Source organism: Rhipicephalus microplus, chromosome X (genome assembly GCF_043290135.1).
Source record: "Rhipicephalus microplus isolate Deutch F79 chromosome X, USDA_Rmic, whole genome shotgun sequence".
Taxonomy (NCBI): domain Eukaryota; kingdom Metazoa; phylum Arthropoda; class Arachnida; order Ixodida; family Ixodidae; genus Rhipicephalus; species Rhipicephalus microplus.
Window position 1 is genome coordinate 210,501,312 of NC_134710.1, and position 16,601 is coordinate 210,517,912.

Below are 16,601 nucleotides of genomic sequence, written 5' to 3' on the forward strand. Positions count from 1 at the left end.
ATACAACGAATTGCTATATCACTCAAAGTATTGACTGCATATATATATATATATATATATATATATATATATATATATATATATATATATATATATATATATATATATATATATATATATATATATATATGAGCTGTGTTCTATACGAACTAAGAGGCACTCTAGGGAATAGTCAGGAAGTTTTATCAGGTAAATATTCACTTAATAGACAACAGAGCTGCAAGTTCATGTTACACAATGGTTCTATGAAAGAGCATTGTTGCTGCGGGTAGACACAAAGAATTTAATGGGCCAGAAAAATTCAAGGTCTAAAACTTAGGCTCGCAATCTAAATGTCCACTCAATTGAACAGTAAAAATATTTACACTTGCGTGAAGATTACACTTGCAAGCAAACTCTTCAAACGTTCACAACAAAGCTTTTGAAGTTGGCAAGTATGCTACCACTTTCTGACTACTTGGGGTGTGTTCCAATACTCATTGTAGACGGCTAATTATATGGCTAATTAGACAGCTAAATGGACGGTGGTCATCTTAAGTCCTATTCTAATTCTCAAGTAGCCGGCAAAATAGACAGCTCCGAGAAGATGGCATTGTAGACAAATACGAGGCAGGCTACTTTGCTGTCCAAACAAGATGGCAGCTCAGCTAATCGCTCAGATAGATAGAATCTCTACAGAATGGTCGTCTGCACACAAGCAGACGCTCCTCCTGACGCTCAATGTGAGTAACATTTTTTTTTTTAGATTTCAACACGAAATAAGCCAGAAAATACTGTTAGGTTTGTTTATTTTAGCTTTCTCTTCTCGACGCAAGATGGCGCTTTGTCGCGTAAAAGCCGTCCAGACGTGTTTCATTTCTCGGACAGCATGAGCTCGGTGCTGTCTTTCATGCTGTCTACTAAGCTGCCTGTGTAGACTGTCTACGTGTTGTCTAATAATTAGAACACTGCCTTGGAAAACAATTCTGAAAGATACATGCCATCAAATAGACCAGCCAGCATGATTCAGCATGATTCAGCAAATAGACCAGCCAAATTCAGCATATTCATGCTGAATTTGGCCAATGCCTATTAACAAATCAGAGCAGTGTGACAAAAACATACAATACTAAAATGGTGTGAAGTGCTGCAACACAAAATTAAAAAGTGATGTACACTACTGATCCAAAATTAGCAGTAACGACATGGTATTCAATATCTGCAATTTATTTCAACAGCAAGTGGCAATGTTTTTCTTTATACATATTAAAAAATTGATGTTACACTAATGAAGGTTTGCACCTCAGTAAACACATGTAAAAGCTACATTCAGGTAAATTTAACTTGCAGCAATTCTTAGAATAAATCTTCATCACAAAATTCTGAACCTAACAGGCCAAGAAAGTAGCTACCCAGCTTTTTTGGGGGAAAAAAACAGCACTCATTTTACATGGCTCATCTCTGTGTACTACGAAAAATGAAGATAATACTATGAACAAAAAAAAGGAGATAGTTATTTTGGGTTTTTAATGCCCTTGACATATTTGTCTCTACAGAAATAGCAAGAACAAATGATGATCGAGAGTGCGGGTAAAAAAAAACGGGCAGAAGGTACTGTACATGTTTTAAGCTTTCAAGCCTGCCTTGTGTATTGTACTGATTGCTTCTGTTACACACCGGCCAGCACAAACTCTATGATTGCACCAGAAAGTCAGGAATCGGGTTAACATTTCAAGCTGAAACAGCATTTAGCAGTGAACTTTACTCATAGCATATGAAAATAACACCGGCTATTCTTCAGCAGCCAGCAAGTTACTATACAATGTAGAGTATGTTATTTCTAGTTTGTGCAAGACACCCTCTTTGAGTAATAACACAAGCACTTTCTCAATTTTTATGCAGATTTTGCAGAGTAACATCCTGTTAAAATGCTAATGAAGCACTGTCACTCTGCAACTGCTTTCAGCTATATAAATTAAGTTTTTATACCATGTGTAACATTACTATGATTGATGCATACATATGCATCTACAAAAAAAATTATAGCACAACATTTGCACATTTTTTTATTTTTTGTTGCTGATGTACTAATAGCATTCCACCAAAACACAGCTTGAAAAATCACTTTTGATACTTTTGTTCCACCAGCACGCAAGTAACTGCTATGATAACATTAGACAATGCTTCTAACTTTATTGCTTAACAATGTTTATGCTCCCACACTTGTCACACAGAGTCGGAGAGAGATAACTAATGACAACAACAGTGCAATGTACATTATGCTCACTTCAAATGTTTACAACACATAGGTAGCAGTGCTCAATGAAAAAAATCCCTCGGAACAAAGTGGAAGAACGTTCACATGTATCAAGCATCACATTTTAACCCCAGTAGAATTATCAGCTAGGAGCTTTCAGTAAGGAAATATATCTACACACAATCAATTCACCTCAGTTGTGCACAGTGCCTACACCAGGCGCAGGCTTCTAAAGACCAGAGAAGGCAGTGCAGGCTAGGAACATAGAAGGATGCTTCTTGGCCACAAGCAAACATGCTTAACTGGACAGAGCTGTACCACAGTTGAGACAAATGCTATTCTTGCGAGCCGCCATTGTAGCTCGATGGATACATGTTTATGACTAGATGCTGTATTATGGCTTCTGCCATCAGCAAAATGGCAACATAAATGTGCAAGCATAACTACATGACACTGCAATTGATGTCAATATGCTGCAACCAAAGAAGTCAGCCAAGAGCACAAAAAAAAAACACTTTGCATCAGTGGAATGCAGCAAAGCGTCATTGATCACCTCACAAACACTGCTCTGGGAGCACGCTTCTTTAGCTCCTCCAGGCATTCACGAGACCTAGCTGCAGCTTCACTGTTGTTTGTTTTGTTGGCCAGCTTTAGGGCTTCACGGCATGCATCTTCTGCTTCTGCATAGCTCCGGCCTTCCTCCATTAACACACCACCCAAGTTGCAGTAGAACACGGCCAGATTGCCCGACTTAATTTCACGACCCACTACAATCGCTTCATTGAGCAATTTCAGTGCTCTGTCATAGTCATGCAGCATTGAAGCCACAGTGCCAACATCATTCAACAATGAAAGAGTAACTTCATGACCCATGCCATTAACCTTCTTTGAGACCGTAAGTGCATCCTCAAAGCATTTCTGTGCTTCTAAGATTCGCCCCTGCTCCAGCTGATGCCGTCCAAAGGCCTCTGTGCTTCGTGCCCAAAGCACCAAAGTATCCCTTTCAACATCACTTAACTCAGAAAGGCAGGCTAAGTAATCTTTTTTTTCCAACTTTTTTTCTTGAGTATCAATGCAAAAGCGATATCCCTGCTCAGCCTTCTTTGTGTATTTACGGTGATCATAAATCTCGGCAAGCTTGAGCGAGATCTCTACAATGGCATTGTCATCACGTGGCATCCCAGCAGCAATAGACCGCATGATGACATCCACGAAGAGCTTCTCAGCCTTATCATAGTCGCCCTTCTCAAATGCTACATTAGCCAGGACATCAAAAATGTAGGTCTCGGCCTGTAAAAGATGGAAAAATATGACATAAGAATCACTAAACGATGCTGAATATCTGTGACATTATTCACACATGAACTAATAGAGTGGAGGTTGTAGCAGCTGACTGAAAATAGACTTTCCTAGATCACTAAAGCAATAATGTAGTGCATCATACACTCTCTTTTAATCGTTTTCCCTGCTAACAAAAAGTAAATCGAGTGCCTCTATTTCCATCCTAATGCAACAGGCTATCCTAGAGTTCAGGGAATTCATTTGTAAAAAAAAATGTTAGCACCTAAAGCCATAATCAGCACCATCTGCTTCAAAGTAGTCACTTTGAGCATGTATACGTTGGTCCCAGTGTGTCTGCTATAAATCCATGCATTCAAACAATTCTATGCATTTAGGCAGCTAAATGTTAGTGTGCTGCCGACCATCTTTTCAATGGATTTCATCACCAGTGTGAAACCGATGCCCTACGAGCTTCAGACCGGGGTCAGGTTCAGGTTTGAGTCAGGCCCAAATTAGGCCCCGGTTTCATACGTATCAGTATAATGGCGAGGGTATGCTGCTTTACTTTGTTTTGTGGGGTTTGACGTAGCAATGTGACACATACCATTTGAAACGCTGCAAATGAGAACACTTTGAGTCCATTAGCCTGCACGGTAATTGCACAGTACAGGACGTCTACCATTTCGCTCCATCGGAATGCTGCACGAATATCTAAACTCTTAATATGACTTTACACCATTGAGTGAAAGACGCTCTTGAGTACTGTGTAAGGAAATGTTTATCAGGTGGTATTGCTACAAGAGCAACAATACATTGCCTGGAGTGGCGTATATAATATGTACACGTATCTCAGGAAACATTCAGAGTATGGAGCTACGCTCTCACGCCCACCGCTCCCGTTTCCAGCTGCGTGACTCCGTAAGACCGCTAAACAGGACCAGTGAGTCATTAATATATCAGGACCTGTTTTTCATTATAAACATGTTATAAACATTACATATGTACTCCTATAATACAGTTGTCACATCGGGTTAATGTCAATTGTACTTGGGCGCCATCCCCTAAAGTTGATTTACGCATCAGTGTTCAGGGACCATTCTCGCGAGTGCAAGCGTGACATATCAGCTTACTACTTCTGGTGTTGCCAATACCCTTGTTGCTGTTGGTATCCTTACGCAGCTGTAAAAACTGCTTATATTAACCATACGCGACTGTTCAACATAAATCTGGGTGTACAATTTTCGAACACATCTTTAACATTATTTCGTAACGTCTCTCTAAAAAAATTATAACACAGCCACCTTCCCTCCACATGCTTCGCATAACATTGATTCCCACGTATGTAGGATCTGCCAATCTTTTTTTCTTTACATTTGACTTTTCGTTCCCCACCATATTCGCCACTTTTCCTTTTTCTCACGCATCTCATTCTCCTCTATTGTCGCTGCCATGAACTGCAAGTCTGCAACCACTACCGTGGGCCACAAACAGCCAGACTTCACTCCCCAGATCACACCGAGGCCTTCGGCCATCGACCACCCTCTCTCCAGCTTCCGGTCCCTGCGGGAGATCACGCTCCTGACACTCGACACCATGCGTACTTCTGGGAGGGGAGTGCCAAAGATACAGCTGGCTGGTTGACTTCAGTGCCCTAATAGACAGTTATTTGGAAGGCTCTCAATGTGGTCTTGCTTTAAAACATAACACTTTCAAAGATCGGACGCGGTCACATGAAGACGACGAGATAGGCATCGTCGGGGAACATCGAGTACGGTGGCTCCCTTTCCCAGATCACAGATGGCAAGGCGGTAGCAGTGATTCGGGAAAGAAGGGTGGGGTGAAAAACCTTCTTGTTTTGAAAAAGAAAACAGGGTACGTTGGGGACAGTTGCTTACCGCGTAGTCAACACGACAGCTTTATGTAACGCTACCCAGCCTGGTGGTTTGCTGGCAGAAGCAGCTACAGCGCGTTTTGAATGCGGAAAATTTCTAGTCTCACGATGTCGCGCTTGCTCGGCGCTTGCTCGCCTCCCATGCCGGCCCCAGAAGACAACCGCTAAACTTTGGCTCCCCTCCCCTCTCTCACCTCGCAAGGCTGACGCACGCAGTTTCTGCTATCAAGACTCGCTCGCTAGATTTCTTGTCGACCGGTTGTGCCCCCGTGATCTCCCACGAAAGTGCAGCTCTGGCCGACCGGCTCGCCCTCCGCCATCTCCTGACGCCGTACAGCTCTCGCTGAGTGGTGCCCCGTCCTCAAACTCCCGTATCCGTGTCCATCTTTCCTATTTTCTCCTTATTTCTGTATGTGGGTCTCTCTGTCCCTGCTCTATCCCTATCCCCTTTAATCCCTCCTTACCCCCATCCCTCGTGAGCCACTGTTGGTGCCACATCATGATGCAGACAGTCATGGGGCTCACTTTTATCTTTTTTTCTCTCTTTTAGGAATCACTTACTGCTACTTACTACTGCTACTAACTTTTCTTGGCACTGAGGGGAAGGCTACGGAGCCAAATCACGTGCATCCTACCGCCAGTTAAGGTACTAGTTCCAAAGTAGCGCCCGTATTTTCAACGTGAAATATAAATGTTCTTCCTTCATTTTCTATGTGAAGTTATTTGAGACAGGATGCAGATCACACCTGTAAGTTATTCGTATTTCTTTTAATTTATCTGTAGTAACTTCGCGTTTTTGAACGCGTGAAAAAGTCCCGCTTTTTTACGTGCACCTCGAACGCTTAGCCGCGTCTGCATCTACATGAAACGCTGATGGTGCGCCCCCGTCACTTCGCACAGCATTACGAGACGCGCGCCAAAAGGGACTACTTCACGTAGTGGTACATGTGCAGAAGCTCCCCCCCGTAGCTTTCCCTTCAGTGCCAAGACAAGTTGCCGCCGAGTATAGTAAAGAAACGACTGCTCGCGCTGAGGATCGCGCGTTTTGAATTCAGTCAAGGGCGTCTTTACTTGGCTTCTGCTTGATGTTGAAGGCAATGCTTCCTCTTCATTCAATAAACAGGAATAATAAAGACGAAATAAGAAGAAAAAATGGACATGGGCCGGGCAAGTAGAACATAGACAGGATAACCGTTGGTCATTAAGGGTAACTGGCTGGATTCCCAGATAGGCAAACGCATGAAGGGGAGACAGAAAGTTAGTAAAACGTTCGCAGGTATAACATGGCAGCAGAAAGCACAATACCGGGTTGATTGGCAGATCATGGGAGAGGTCTTTGCCTAGCAGTGGGAGTAGTCAGGCTGATGATCATGATGAACAATTAAGCATTCCCAAACCATACCCAATAACGCAACATTCACGTGATACCCCTCCCCTCCCCCACCTCTGCGAAGCATTTAGTTCGGTTCCCTCTTGGGATGATGCGGTAGGCATTTTTTTTCTTTCCATTGTGCAAAAAACATTTGCAGACGACTTCCTACATCAACTCAATAGCCACAGCTCATACGCACTTTTTTTTATATAGAGCAGGAGTACAGGGTTCATACAGGTTTCTAAAGCGAAAATTCAAGGATATTCAAGGACTTTGCAGGACCTGCTGCAAGTTGTTCAAAGACTCGAAGCAGCACGCTTACAATAAGCACTTGCAATAAACGTGTGGATATTGCAATTATAAAAAAAGGGGCGTAGTCGCAATGACTTCTCACAACCTCTTTATAGGGAGAAGGCACGATGCCATGTCAGAAAGTTACGCGCTGATGGGCTTCAACGCGCTTGTGTAGTAGTCGGGCCTTAAAGGGGTCGTGCCACGATATTTGTGGCTTGCGCGCTCTTTGCTGCAAGCTTTAATTATAGCTCCAATAAGCACGATACACCCACCAAGGTTCATTTATTCGCGCTGTATAATTTGTCGCCTTTTTAATATGGACAATTTTCAGTTCCTGTTTGTGGGGATTGAGTTCGGCAAGTAGGTAGCAGTGTAGCTGACTTAAGTCACATGATCACAACGCTTTGCACGCGTCATGCTGAGTATTGTCAGCTCTCGCACACATGTGCCACAAAAGCATCTGCAAAACAAACTTGCCGCTACCTGCAGCAGCTGCGATGCTTTGCCTGTATGTACGGGGCGGAAGTCCAGCGTCCTTCGTGCTTGAGCGGCGCGTTGCATGTATGGGGTGACATTCTTCGTGTGACATTCTAATTTCTTGCTATCACATTCACCGCTTCACCCTCGCCACAAACTTTTTTTTCACATGCACTTTTGCTGAATGAGACCATGTGCACCCACGTCGCATTACTGCTTCAGAAATAAGGAGTGACAGGTTCACACACCGATATACCACATTTAGGAGGTCGCAATGCCAATATGAAAGTGCACTGCTTAAGAAATTCAAGGATTTCCAAGGATGGAAAAAAATTACAGGACTTTATAGGACCTCGAAAATTAAATTTTCAAATTCAAGGGTTTTCAAGGATTTCAAGGACCTGTACGAACCCTGTGAGTATAAATGTCTGGCATTTTTTGTGCTTTTTGAAGGTATTATACTTTGCAGTCTTTTTTTTTTTTTTAATTCAAAAATAAGGTAGCATGCTTAGCACCGCGTATATGAGAGAGCCAGTTACGACTCCAATTTTATTTGATATTGCTCTAAAATTATTTCCCGAAAGTTGTCAAAACCCTTTTTAGCAGCAGTTATCTTGTGTGCATGCTGCAGGTATCTACACAAAAACTGAAGATTGGACAGTGCTTCGTTTACGCTGAAGGCACATTTGGCTGAAACGGGCCAGGCCGGGCCCAAACCTTTCAGGCCCGGGCCGGGCTCAGGCAAACCAGAGCATGGATTTTTCGGGCCGGGCCCGGGCCTGAAATATCGGCTCGTGCAGTGCTCTCCACGAACTGTGGGGGTGCTAACACCCCCTGTAAAGTTGTTTGCACCGCATGGCGTACGTATCTCGCACAAAAGCCGTAGTTCGGAGACACAACTATTGAGCAGTAGGTGGCATTGTGTTCGCAAGCGTTGGTCACCACTATGACCATCATGGTTAGATCGGTAGCGCCGGCGGTAACCCCTGGCGGCAAGCCTTGGTAGCGGCACGAGAGAGTTGAGCGAGTCTCTTCGGAGCATGGCGGTTGGCGCGGACGGTTGTCTCTAGTGTGAGTCCCCGGTGCACGGCACCACGGGCCGTCTGCCGACGGCCCTTGTGGCGAGTCGGGCGTTGGGGGCACCACTTTGTCATATTGCTGAGTGTTGTGTAATAGTGTGTAAGGTTGTTTAGTGTGTGGATCACAATATCTTATAATAACACAGCTGACGATATCGTTGTTCTCAAAAGCAGTTAAATAAATGTTTGTGTGGTTCGGTCCAACCGTGACTACTGTGTTCTTTTACTCCAAGAGCGAAGCACTCGCCATTTTGAGACCCCACAAGACCTAAATTTCATCCCCAGTTTTAACACTGAAAAGACATCTGGGACTGCCTATGAATTGTTGCTCTTGTTCTGTATGGACAAAAAAAGCAGCAAAGCTTTGGTTCTTCACTGAAAAGTTTTTTCTCAAATTTCCCTGAAATTCCTCTCATGTGTAAGACACTCAACAAAATTTGACAAACTTACCATACAACAGTCCTACAATATCACAGCTATCCTTTACATTCAGCATGGAATTTGCAAGTATAGCGATACAAACTGCTGCAAACTTTTGTATTATTTTAGTGTTGAGCTTGTTCACAAACATTCAAGGCATGCATAGTTGACAGACATTTCACTGTCTTTGAATAATTTACACCACATTTTTTCTTGGCTTATAGCATCACTTCATAAGCATCCCGAGCTATAAAATGGGTTTCTGCAGTAGTTTTGCTAAGTTTATAAAAAAAAACCTGATGCATATCTTTTGCTCTTTAATGCCTGTCACACTCATTAAAAATGTGCCAAATCAGTGAAACAGTATTGCAAGACTACACATAACAAACCAACGCTTCTTCTTAGCTGTATAACTGTCAGCACACTGGTACAAAAAGCATACTGCTTGCCAGATTTAGCGGCGGAAATGTGTACTGCACCCAGTTTGTGTGCAGAATTCAAATTCACCAAACTTTCGGGTGGCATTGTATATTGAGAAAAATTATTACACCCAAGTTCTTTTCTCTTTGATTGCCAACGAGGTTGTGCCTGTAAGTATGATGCCAGAATACCTCAAACATTCCACACAGCTTCCAAGCTTAGGGTGGGTTTAGAATGGTTCCTCTATAGAAAAAAATGGGGATGGGAGGGGAAGGTGTGGTATCAAAGGCCACTGACAACTGTCAGTAAATATGGTGCAATGATCTCAAGTTATAACTATACAGTTGAAAGTTACATAGTTGTATATTAGCCATTCTTTATCATTTTACTATTAACTTCTCCAAGTTACACACAAAATAGTAAGCTTGATCCCCTACTGTCACTTTCCCCATAGCATGTATTGCCCTTGAATGTGTATTTTTTTCATGTGTCGTTTGTGCTTGGGTAGCACGCTGCAAGTTTTGAGCTGCTTGTCATTCTTCATATGACATTCCAATTTGATGTTATCGCATTCATTGCTTCACCCTTGCGGCAAAACTGTAACTTATTTTCAGACCATGCACAACCTGAGCTCTTTTTGCCTCAAGTCAAATTTAAAAAAAAATGGCAATTTGCCTGACATTAGCAGGCTTTAAAAAAAGTATTCCGACTACTTCAAAGCGCATCGTGCACTTTTTTGAAAAAGCGCGGTACTTACCAAGTCCACTTGCTCTGTGTGTATTAGATGCACACGGAGATGCGGTGCAATGCATTTAATTTGACGTTAATTGTGCTTTTTTTTATGTTATTGCTGCGGCAAAAGATATTTCCGTGTTGACAAATCAGTGTTTAGAAAGCGCAGCATAATTGAAAATTGACACGCTTCGGCTACTAATAGAAATGAGACCGGGAGCACTTGTGCAAGCACTTCAAGTAAGCACGGTCCTCATTCCGCATTACCGCAAGAACAAAAAATTACACATAGTGACAATGGCAATGCTTTCATTGATGTATATATGTATAGTTTCTACAAACTGCGATTACAAGCAACTGTGTTTATAAAAAAAGTGGGGAAACCATGGCACTCATAGAGAACACAATGGATCTTGTTCCTTCGTATGGGAACCCTCATAATTGCCAGTTTGAAACCATTCTTATTTTCAAAAAGGCCAGTATGGGCCAAGTAAAAGCTCTCTCAAAGCTGTTTGCCATATCACTGAGGCAAAACGCTATGATATGATTGGGTGAAATCGACTGCCATCAACAGTACTTGGCTATTAGAGACACAAAAGATATGACAAAACGAAACCAAAATAACAAGAAAAGCAAGAAGCTGATTCGTGTGATTACTATATCGCAAGCTGCTAATAAATCGTTCAGTAAATCTATATGAACAAAACATGAAATAAACCCATTTTTCCTTTCCAACTCTCAATGTCTCAAAAATAAATTTTTTCGTTACATCCACCCCATGATCAAAACAACTTGAATAAACAGAAGGCTGACTGTTTACCAGAATACGGCAAATGTCAATATGAAGCTACTGAAGAAGAATGGTGTACGTATGCCAAATAGTTTTTGGGGGATGATTTTATTTTAAAATTGACAAAATCACTAGCTTTGCTAAAAAAAATAGCAAAAATGAAAACACATGATAAAATTGTAATCCTTACTCTAGTGCAAGAATAGATGCCGACAAATAAAATTGAACGAACAGAACGCTTCCAACACAGTACTTTCGCAGATGAATCGTAAAGAAGCCTTAAAATACATGGAAGGTATAGGGCCTATAGCACACCTACAACAAAGCCATTATCATTACAGGTAACATTCTTTCCTCGCAGCTACGCATAATAAGGGCAAAGCTCACTAGTTGAATAATAATATCTGGGGTTTTATGTCCCAAAAGCACGCTATGATTATGAGGCGCCTCACTAGCTGAAGTGCTTGCACGAGTGCTCCCGGCCTCGTTTCTGTTAGTAGCCAAAGCTTGTTGATTTCCAATTATACTGTTCTTCCTAAACAGTTTCTTTGATTTGTCCCCACGAGAATATCTTTTGCTGTTGCAACAAAATCAATAAAAGCAAAAGTAACGCCAAAACAAATACACTGAACCACATCTTTGTGGGGCCCTCTCACACACAAGATAATTGGACTTAGTAAATGCCACACATGCTAAAAAGGCTGCACCACGCACTTTTAAGAAGCCGGAATACTTCTTTTAAAACCTGCTATGCTCAAGGAAACTACCAGTTTTGACTTTTAACAAATATATTACTTCGGGCAGAAAGCCCGGGTCGTACAGTTTCGTAACAAGGGACTTTGCTTCTCGTTATTTGTTCTCGAAAACCTGGTCTTACTGGTTCAATCAAAGCACAGCAAAGTGCGTGGGGCACTGAATATTTTTGAGAGGCCTCTTCATTTCATTCAAGCAAAAAATGAAATTTCAATTTTGTTTTAAATTTTACCCTACCTTATGCCCTTAAGCAGTGTGCATAAAAGAATGCACAAACAATACTGTGCCCTGTCTTTAGTCGCTGCTTGTTTGGCATTTGCATTACCTGGTGATCTTCCCGCTCTTGAGCCATCTTGAGAGCGATATGAAGCATTGACTCGGCCTTATTAAAATCTTGCCTCTGAAGGTTCAAAATGCCAAGCTTGATTGTGTGAATTAGTGGGTCCTCTGGTTCACGCTCCTGTAACCCAAGAAGTGACAGCAACCCTGCCAGCATGGCATTCTTGCAGCTGTATAAGCAGAAAAGGAATAAAGATGTCACCAACATAGCCATACCAGCCAAAGTATATGCAGCCCATAACGCAATAAATCGCCAATGTCTAGTAAATGTTTATTCATCAACTACTTGCTTTGGACTTTTATTACTTTCTGAAATTTCGGATAACATACAGCATCCCAATTACAGACTCTATTATCAGTTAGCAGCAGAAGCAGAGAAACACAACTATATAACAACTTAAAGGTGCACTGACATCAAATTTACTTATGTCAAGATTTTTGAGTCAACTAGTAGCTATCGACCCCCTAGTAGCGATTCGCGACCTAAAACGCATCCGAGTGACGAATGAAGATCTATAATATTGATTAATATATCCGCTATCAAACGTGGTTCAAAACGAGTCAAAAACGACCGAATTATAGCGCTGCCAGCACTACCTCGCAGCCACATCGAGGCCGCTGCACAGCTGATGCTGCTTCCATAAAAAATGGTGACGTCACGCACACTGGCATTTCGTCTGCTAGGAGGGCACGTGCAGTCAGTACAGGCACTGTGCCGTGCTCCCTAACGGGCTGTAAAAATTAGGTGCCTTCTTCCTCTTCTAACTAATACCACCACCACCAGTCAGTACAGCTGTATCTCTGATTATGTAGACTAGAGCCCCTCCATGCGTTGTCCGCCGGCTAGGTTAAGTAGCGCCAACTAGTTCTTCCCTTCTCTCTTTAGCCCCGGCCTTGAGAAGGGGCAGCTGGTACTGCCAGTGAAACCCAACTGGTTCGCCAACACAAGATTTACCCTGAAGCAACACGGCGCAAAGTGAAGCGAGCAAATGCGGCTGTTCTTCACAGGCGTCCAGTCTTTCTGTTCATTGGCGCGTACAAAGTCAACCCACTGTTGCGTTGAGGTTCCTGGCTTGGAAAGGCATGAAACACTACGCAGTTTCCGCTTTTTCCACGCCTCGACATACAGGGCGGTTCCCTGACATTCTGGAACGTATTGTCACTCTGAATGATCGTACTCACGCTGTGGAGCACACGTCAAATCAGTCGATGCGACAAGATGAATCGCACGCACGCTTCAACACAGCAAGAAGGGCCAGTAGTGAGAGCATGGCCGGGAGTCGGCTCCAAACACACTCAGATCGTTGACATCATTGTTACTAGTGTATCATCACTCAGGATGGTATTTGTGAAATGTATCACACCGAACACGTAGCACTAGTGTCGATGTTTCAGGGCAGTCTATTTTACGTTTTTTCCGCCGTAGCTTTTCTACACTGTTTGACATGAAATTAAAATAACTTCCACACGACGGATGCCATTCAAATTTGGCCAAGAAGACTTTTGCATACCAAGCGATCAAATAATGGGCACATCTCGATCTTGAAATTTGATGTCAGTGCTCCTTTGACTCAAATGTGCAATGCTCGCATAATGAAACACATTAATGTAGGGCTAAGTCAATAACACATATACTTTAATTTCCACAAACTTCACTTTTTGTCACATTGATTCAATTCTGACTCATACTTACATCAGAGCTCACATTAGTTTAAGTGGAGAGATCTGTAATCAATACTTATTATCTCTCAAAATTGCACAGTACAGCTGCCATTCTTGATGTTTTGATACTGCAATTTCATTTTGTGAGTAGTGTACATTTGTAAAAGATAGGCACAAAACAGGTAGCCAAAAGACAATGCTGCAATAATAATGGCATGACAGCTAATTATTTAAGTGTAGAAGAGTGACATAGAATGAAGCTGCCGTTGTATTTAATTTTCCCGCAGACAGGTGCTTCTGGGTGCTTAGCACAGCTCCTGATATTATTCATAAAAGCTAAGGTATAGCGGCAAGAAGGGCCACTTTATTGCACAATAGTACAATGAAAGTACATTTAGTACCAATTTAATATGTAACGAAGGTTGCACTGCGAGACCCATTTTACGGTAGGGCATTCATAACAAGGTGCACTTTTTTATTTAAATTTTACTCTAAATTTTATTCTCTTGTGGTCGGCATCTTCTTATTTTGACAAAACATGAGTGTCCACATGAATTCGTTTTCACAAACTGAAGTCATCAATCATCTTTGCAATAATCTCTTCAGAGGCTGCGCTGGCACGAAATACAGTTTATAATCAAAGGTCAAAGGCCGCACATACTGACGACTATCTCGATCAAAGGCACTCATTCTCATGCGTGAGGTAGGCACCTCAAATTCTTCTCCTGCTTTTTTACCATAATTTTCACCAAAAGGCACCAAAATGGAGAAAACAATAACAGTTTCACAGAAAGTCTTCTTACAACCGTTTCAGCATTGTATGTGTTCAGGAATATGGAATGTTTTCTTAAGCTACACAACAAAAAAATTAATGGTTCCTCACAACAACACTCTGTACTTTAACACCAGCATGGGGAAGGGGAATCTTCGTGACAGAATGGAAATACTGCAGAAAAAGTGGAGTCTAATACACACAAAATTAATTTTGTGATAAGAATAAATTAATTATGTGGGGTTTAACGTCCCAAACCACCATATGATTGAGAGCCGCCGCAGTGGAGCGCTCGGAAAATTTCTACCACCTGGGGTTCTTAAACCTGCACTCATGTCTGGGCACACGAGCCTACAGCATTTTTGCCTCCATCGAAAATGCAGCCGGGATGCGATTCCGCGACCTTCGTAGGAATAAAGTAGTACATATGAGCTTTAAATTTAAATAAGGTTGTGCACTGCTGTGTGCTGCAGATATGCTCTGGTTTTGGCAGCTGTACATTAAGCGGCGATCTTTAACCAAGTCAAGTTCATCATGTCAGACCACCAAGTTTAATGCAACGCGATTTCTTGATTTCTGAAGAACCCACATGAAGATGGGTTGTGAATTCCCAACTAGACATCGAGTTTGCAGCCAGGTTTTCAGCTAGAAATGGTTCGTCAGGTTGGAAATTTCCCATTCCCAGTTGGAAATGGCATTTAACGTGACATTTAAAATTCCTAATCACTAATTTTTCACACGCATGGTTTCTTCTGAAATTTATTTTAAATACGTCCGTAATTTTCATACCCCTCTGCATAATTTTAGTAGCTAAAACCGAGCACTAAAGTCCGGAAAAGCCCAGCAGTAGTAATGTTCAAACTTTACCCACGGGCGTGCTTTGCCCCTATCAATCATTACGCGTTCAGTACGTTCGCAAATAACTCTAACAACCACTCGTTTCATATGTCAATGAACAGCTGACGTGCTGCGATTGACTGCTACTCGATGAGCGGTATCCGCTGAACCACAGAGCACATGCCCGTTAAAATGAGAAAATTAGTACACTTACGACATCGCTAAGTCGCCTAGTTTGACAATTCAGCTGCTTCACATTCGAGCTTTAACAGCTATGACACAGTCAAGCAGTAGACCTCTGTGGCGACAACAAATACTTAGTGCGGTCTCAGCGATGGCGGGCTTTGAAGTTCTTGCAAGGAAAGCACGGCAGCTACAAATAACACGAAATAAACCCGGTCACCCTTCGTTTGAAAGATTTGTGTTGTAATATGCGATAAACACGCCAAGCAGTAAGTGTTTTACATTTCTCGGTGCACTCAACACGCCAAACAGTATTTTCTGCGCAGCATCAATGTTAAAATTTTCAAGGCCAAGATTACGCTTGCGGCTGCCGTGCGCATGCAAGCCAATGAGCAATTCGGTCACCTTGGCAACTTCTGGCAAAAGCTCTGCGTGACTTGCGGGAAAATGGAGGCATTGATCTGCGATGTTGGCGAACTGCTTTGCTTGAATATGTAGTTAAACGGTCGTCTAACAAGGCGAAAGAGGACACGGTATGAAGACGCCATTGACGCCATTTAGCATGCGCTCCAGTGTTAAAGTAGTTCAAGGTTAGCCATCCCTCAGTTCGGTTTAGCACTTTCGGTTTCAGTTTCATTTTGTGGATGTCATACTCTGTTTCAAACATAAAAATGATATATATAAACAGAAACCCATAAATGCGACCGGCATGAAGTACGTACGTGAGTGAACTAATGAAATGTATAAGGTGTGTGTGTGTGTCGGGGGGGGGGGGGGGGGGGGTTCCAATGGGTTGTAACATACGAGCTGTTTATTTGCCCATTTGCCAGCCATTGGTTGCAATCTGTCATCAGAAAGATACTATCATCATCTAATCGGCACGCGCTATATGTTCGTCCACTCATCATCTCCGTAACTCTGATGGGCGAGAGAACGAGTACGCACAAAGTAAATATCGATACTTACTGTGTTTAGTGTGTTGTTTTTGTTTCACAACAATAATCGTTATCTATCTTGCATTCCTTTCCTGGCATATCACTGCGCGCGGTATTATGCGTGTTAT

At 42.3% G+C, this 16,601-nt stretch overlaps 1 protein-coding gene across 1 annotated transcript; it reads right to left on the reverse strand.

Moving 5' to 3' along the window:
- Window positions 1-2,385: 2,385 nt before the first annotated feature.
- Ttc19 (tetratricopeptide repeat domain 19) lies at window positions 2,386-16,136 on the reverse strand. Its single transcript, XM_037435906.2, has 3 exons — window positions 15,944-16,136; window positions 12,071-12,254; window positions 2,386-3,526 (listed from the first exon to the last, which is right to left on the reverse strand). Exons 1-3 carry the CDS (start codon window positions 16,093-16,095, stop codon window positions 2,786-2,788), a joined length of 1,077 nt encoding a protein of 358 aa, XP_037291803.2. The 5' UTR covers window positions 16,096-16,136; the 3' UTR covers window positions 2,386-2,785.
- Window positions 16,137-16,601: the final 465 nt, after the last annotated feature.

Excerpts from the sequence above, each read along its gene's own strand:
- Ttc19 (XM_037435906.2), bottom strand. The coding sequence starts at position 16,095 with ATGGCGTCAATGGCGTCTTCATACCGTGTCCTCTTTCGCCTTGTTAGA. Across the intron at positions 12,255-15,943 it reads TTTTGCCAGAAGTTGCCAAG|CTGCAAGAATGCCATGCTGG; the intron begins GTGACCGAATTG and ends CTGCTTATACAG. Across the intron at positions 3,527-12,070 it reads AAGAGCGGGAAGATCACCAG|GCCGAGACCTACATTTTTGA; the intron begins GTAATGCAAATG and ends CATCTTTTACAG.